The 6,290-nt window shown below is 36.0% G+C and overlaps 1 protein-coding gene across 3 annotated transcripts; it reads right to left on the bottom strand.

The window, feature by feature from the left end:
• Positions 1–1,120: 1,120 nt before the first annotated feature.
• pcgf1 (polycomb group ring finger 1) lies at positions 1,121–6,290 on the bottom strand. Of its 3 annotated transcripts, none has more exons than XM_048164092.1 (9): positions 6,082–6,290; positions 4,636–4,741; positions 4,315–4,467; positions 4,152–4,223; positions 3,964–4,069; positions 2,722–2,761; positions 2,508–2,591; positions 1,770–1,850; positions 1,121–1,299 (listed from the first exon to the last, which is right to left on the bottom strand). In XM_048164092.1, exons 1-9 carry the CDS (start codon positions 6,166–6,168, stop codon positions 1,249–1,251), a joined length of 780 nt encoding a protein of 259 aa, XP_048020049.1. In that variant the 5' UTR covers positions 6,169–6,290; the 3' UTR covers positions 1,121–1,248. The 3 variants fall into 3 exon arrangements, with proteins under 3 accessions (XP_048020049.1, XP_048020048.1, XP_048020050.1); XM_048164091.1 differs by having other exon boundaries at positions 2,508–2,594; positions 6,082–6,286; XM_048164093.1 differs by lacking the exon at positions 6,082–6,290 and adding an exon at positions 5,934–6,055 and having other exon boundaries at positions 2,508–2,594.

Below are 6,290 nucleotides of genomic sequence, written 5' to 3'. Positions count from 1 at the left end.
TAGGCTGCATAAGAGGCCTATGGTGACGTTGTCCATTAATATAATTGATTTCGTTTTAAAATAGTTATATATATGTGTAGCCTACATAAAAGTAAAATAATGTCAAATAAAATAATTGCGAAAAAACATTTCGTTTTCTTTAATTGAATATTCACTGCAAGCAGAGCGGAGCAGAGTTGTGTTTTAAAGCCTACATGATTGTATTTTAGATGAATGGTCTACTTTAAATGAGGGAGGAAAAATAGTAATATGCCATACTAATCGTAACATTTCTTACTACTACAATTAGTAAACACGATTTGATACAAATTAAAATTTACTGTTTTTTTTTTTTAAATTGACCCTCCAAATTTAAGTTTGCATTTTTAATTATTTTTAACTGTAAATCTGTATGAATTTGCTAAAATGTAGGGCTATTTGGTCTTAAAAAAAAATACATGGAGAAATAATATAATTACATTTTCTTATAAAAATACCCCATATAGCCTAGATTTAAAAGAAATAAAGAAAAAAAAAAAGCACACTGACATTGTAGACGAAGACTGGTAGACAGAAGCAACATGAAATTGGTAAATAATAATAAAACACCCGTGTATTTCCAAATTATATATATATAAAATACACATACATACATACACACACACACACACACACACACCAACAGAACATCTGAAGATATGCTAATATTTTATGTCTGGCTGACAGTAGCTTTTCCTTGTCACGAGGCATTTAAAGCGTTTCTTCTCACAACTGTAACACCAGCATTACTTTCCATTTTGGGTCGATACAAGTATGTTGTATTTCAGCGCGTTTCTATTAGACATTTCGCCTGGGGTTTTCATTGCATCTTCATGTACTCTTGAGATGAAAAATGCCTTGAGATGATCCTAACAGAGTCATTGTGAGGTGACAGAAGGGGATTGGTGTTAGTGGTGCTATCTTGAAGACCAACACTGCACCCTAGTGGTTGACTTCTAAAAACACTGGCGATACAAATACAAACAAACATTCTTCATTTCGACTTTAACAAGGATAGACATCATTTCTGCTCATATATACACAATTGCGCTTAAGTAAAAAAAAAAAGGACACATAAGCACACAATACAAAAAGCACTCAATATTTTTACCACATAAAATTTATTTTCAAAAATACAAAACAAAAAATAAGTATATATGCACAGAAAGCTATTAAAATAGAATATGTGAAATACAAAATATTTACACCAATTGATTTTTTCACACAATCCTATCTCGTCCTTTTGTCTTTTATAGCATAATGGAGTACCAGCGGTTGTGCCTAAAACAAGGGAAACGAGATAAAAAGAAGAAAGCATTAGAAAGGTTTGAAATGAAAAGAGCTAAGTATCATCTTGTTGACAGGCTAATGACTTTGACATTAAACAGAGATTGCGGGCAGAACGTCATCCGTCGCACTTTAAAGCATATGAGGCATGGAATTACTTGTGCTAAATTCTCAAAACACTTTGACGCCCCACAAACCGCAGTAAGACACCGTATGAAGCAATATGGAGAATAGCACTTCTATTGCACTTTTCAGACCACAAGGCGACATCAGGCATATGGCTTTTCCTAGTACTAATAAATCTCTGCCTATGCTGTGATTCCCCTCAGATGATGTAAAACGGAGCACAGTAAATCGCTAGTGTGCTAGAGAAATGAAGATCCCTCCTAAAGGGAAAGCAAACGTGCTGATAGTGTGAAAGAATGCGGTATGAAATTAGCTGGAGACGCTTGAGACTACGATACCTTTCCAAACCAGTGAGACAGCCAGAGACGCTTCATGGTCATGTGATCTGGGAGAGATTCGTTATTGAATAACATCTGGACCTGTAGTGCAACAAAGAAAACAGGGCAGGAGGGTGGAAAAGAAAAACAAGAGGTTTAGTTAAAAATATATCTCTCCAGCTAAAAATTAGCTGGTCATCCAATTCAAACATTGATTCTTTCTATTATGGCATTGAATAACAAATTCTCCTCTACAAATCATACACACCATTTATATAATTAATCAAAGGTTGTTTGTCTAATACAGTGTCTAGAAGCATCGAAGCTGCATGTCACATTCACTAACAACCGACCAATCAGCTGTAAGCTCAAGGCTAGACTTCATCAACAGCACATGGGTGATTTCCTACTTCATGGTCATCAGAAAATTATTTATAGGCATTATTTAAGTACACTGAAACAATTTTATACCAGGTTACGATTGCATATAGTTAGAAACAAAAGATGAATTAAATTTGTAGACCAGATGCGACAAAATCAAACGATTTAGCTTTGAAATTAGTCATTATTTATCTAAAAGTCTAATTAATAAACTATAAATTCATAGCATATATATATATATAGTTGAAAATGGAAAATAATTTATATATAAATAACAGTTGAAAATAGAAATGACAGCTGAAGGTGATGCAAAATATGGCTTTCTGAAATCAAAAAACAATGGCTCTTTAAAGCACGAGAAGAGAAAGAGACTCAGACCTGATGTTTCTCCACGTTTAGTCGATGACATAACACTTTCCTCAGATGCCGTACTTCAGCCCTGACCGAACAACGTACAAATTTCTGCTGCAGGAACATATTTTAAAATAAGTAAAATTGTCATCACTTCTAATAGAAACAACCAACCAGTGTAACAGTTTTCTTGAGAGTGAATCATGGTACATTCATATTTCTTGTGTGGCTGTCGTCTTACCTGTAGAGTTAATTTATTTTTGTCCTTCCCAGAAAATGAGCTGTAAAAAACAAAATGAAATTAGGATAGGATGCTTTTGAAATCGTTCAAAAGTTTGATTTTTAATGTTTTTGAAAGAAGTCTCTTGTTCTCACTTATTTGAAGAAATATACAGTAAAAGCAGTAATATATTATTACAATTTATAAATATCTGTTTACTATTTGAATATATTTTAAAATGTAATTTATTCCTGTAATGCAAAGCTGAATTTTCAGCATTACTCCAGTCTTTAGTGTCACACAGGGCCGTAACCACCACAGACCCCCCTCCCCAATAATTAGAAATGGCCAAATTGTCCCCCCCAATATTTGATATTATTGATGTACTCCATTATGCACCACTCTGTTTATGGTTGTGATGACAAAAAAATTTTTTAGGCTGTTCTGCCTCAGCGGTCTAACATCGCTCATCACTGTCAAAATGAGTGGGCTGGCCAATCAAATCAAAGAAGGCGGGGCCTACCGTTCACAGAAGACAAGTATGAATTCCACTGCGACGCTTTTGTTTTAGCAGTGAAAGAGTATGTAGTGAGGAGCTAAACGTGTAATATTTGACAACTGTTTTATGATCTGTTTTACTATTTTATGATCGACAATAATATACAGTGATGTAAACTACTCAACATTTTTATAAAATTTATGCCATTTTGAATTGAAAACATGTTATTATTTGATTAATATGATGTAATTAATGTGATTCATAACTGAATATGACAAGAAACATTTTGCATTTTTGACATATTAGACATACAAATAAGAGTGAATATATTTACAAAAATATATTATTTGCAAATAGTTTAAATTGATTACTTAATAACTACAATAATTATTAAGTAATAGTTATTAAGTAATAACCCCCCGGTGTCACATGATCTTTCAGAAATCATTCTAATATGCTGATTTGCAGCTGATTATTATCATCAATGTTGAAAACAGTTTTTGCTGCTTCACATTTTTGTGGAAACTGTGATATATTTCTTTCAGGATTCTTTGATGCATAGAAAGTTCAAAAGAACAGCATCTGTTTGATTACATTTGTTTGATTGACTTTTGTAACATTATAAATGTCTTCACTGTCCATTTAAATCAATTTAATGCATCACTGAAGAATAAAAGTATTAATTTCTTTAAAAAAAAATCTTATGGGCCCGAAACTTTAGAACAGTACTGTAAAAGAAAACATAAGCTTTACTGCTGTCTTACCTCTGCCTTTCCAGACATAGAGAGACCTGCTCATCGTATCTGTAAAAGTGAGCTTTGGAGTGGTCGAAGCTTGTGTAAGGTAATCCTGTGTTATCTGGAACTGAATCTACAGGAAAACACAAACACGCTTAATAACAATCTTAATAAAACAAATTAACAGCAGCATCTAACTACATGTAACCACATACCTTCTCCAGATGGCTGTATGATGCGTTCAAGACCCCGTGACTGATAGAATTCTTTAATTCGCTTGTCTTCGCCTGAGAAGATCAGATGGACGTTTAACCACGACTGACCAGGAGTCACATAAACTGACACTCAAGTTCAGATGATCCCGTTCACTGTACTTACTCTCTTGTAGACCCGGGACTAGCTTGTAGACAATGTCTTGCATGACTCTGTCCAGCTTTAGATTCAGCAGAGGCTGCGTTTCGTGAATTTTTATGTTACACATTGGACAATATTTGCTGGTCTGGAGATACTTCACAATGCAACTCTTACAGACTGTGGAGAGACGGTGGAATGAATATGAGTAAGTATTCAGTATTCAACAAAGTAACTTGTAGATTTCTTCTGCATTTAACAGGGCCGTAACCACCATAGACATTGAGGGGGACAAGTCCCCCCAATAAATAGAAATGGCCAAATTGCCAACACGTAAACAACACTTACACGTATGGAGACATTCTGTGATGGTGGTCGCGTCGATAAAGTATCCTGCACAGAGGTAGCATACGATGTGTTCATTTAGGTCCTTTATTTTTATTTTAACTTCTTCCTGTGGTACCAAACAGAGGAAAACATGTCATGCAGGTAGTTTGAGATCACTGTGACATTCTGCATTTACGTAAAATCCCCAGCCTTTGACATTAAGCTGATTTTAGGGCAGTCCTTGAATGCTACAGTACAATATTGTAATCCCAGAGCATCTCAAGCGTTAAAACGTGCAAATAAGACACTTTATTCATGGTGTTCCCATATGTCAACTTGAGCAAAGCCCAGTCAGTTTTCATAAATTAGGTGACTAGAAAAAAAACATCTATACTTTCTATTTACACATATAGATAGTTGACATTGAATCAAGTTTCAGAAGTGTCCTGCATTGTGACATGCTAAAATTTAACTTAAACTACTTTAATCACATTTGTCTTTAACAATTATGCTGTTTTTATGACCTCTTATTAATTATTATCAATTATTATTTAAAATGAAGGAAAACTAGAGATACCAAAAAGTGATTAAAAATTGTGAAAATTAAAAATGTCTTCTTATTATTTAACTAATTGTTAAAGTCGACGTTAAATAACGGAAAAAAAAAAATGTTTAAAATGTATGTTTTTGTTTTGTTTTTAACATCACGTGTCTCTTCTGACATGGGAACTGCATGGACTACAGAAGTAAAATTTGTTGTGTACAACTATTTACATGCGCGCTCCTGTGGTGCGGGTGAAGTGCACTTTTCAGCGAGTCAGGTGTCATTTGTAAACAAGCCTTCGATTAGCTAAACAGACCAGAGTATATAGGCTACTAGTTTAATATCAATCATTGTCAGGACTGCACTGAATTAAACAAGGACTCGATGTCGAGGTACGAAAACGGCACGTCCCCGCATATGCGGGTCACATGAATTCTAAAGTAAAAACACATTTTCTGTCACTCATGTTCAACACGGCCACGCGCTGCCGAAAAACAAGTGCGATCATAACGATGCACTTGTTCACGAGTCTGGGCCAACGCGCATTAATAAGCATGTGGGATATAACATTCACATCGCAGCAGCACGCGACGTGAACCACCACCGTTATATTCGTTTAGAAGCGCACAAAACAACACATTTTATTCATGTATTGAATTTTGGAGATGGAGAAAAAACTACAAAGCAGGAGATTCCACTGGGACGGGTTTGACAAGAAAACCCTCGCCGCGGAGAACAAAAACACAACCGTGGATTGATTCTTCGCAACACTCACGCCTGCGCAGACACACAGCACGGTCTCGCGCTCCATCTCTCGGCTTTCGCGCCACACAGAACGCCCCTCTCACGCGCGTTTATAGTATGCGCGGGAAGCGCGCGGCCAAAGACGGGACGCTAAAGCGATTTTCGCCCATTTCACTCACCTCGTTCCTTAAAGGGTCGAGCTTGTAGACGTTCTGCAGCTGATTTCTTAGCCGCATAGCTATCGCCATCGGACCTTGTTCCGCCATCTTTGGGAATTCTGCATACTTCCGGGTAACGGGAGAGTGGGTGAGTTCGGTCGCTGAGAGGCGGGGGGACCTGCTGGTTTTTCCACACACTCATTTCTATCCCACACATTGATATTATCATT

Source organism: Megalobrama amblycephala, linkage group LG17 (genome assembly GCF_018812025.1).
Source record: "Megalobrama amblycephala isolate DHTTF-2021 linkage group LG17, ASM1881202v1, whole genome shotgun sequence".
Lineage (NCBI taxonomy): Eukaryota > Metazoa > Chordata > Actinopteri > Cypriniformes > Xenocyprididae > Megalobrama > Megalobrama amblycephala.
Note: the sequence above shows the minus strand (reverse complement) of the source record. Positions and strands in the feature narration are given on the sequence as shown.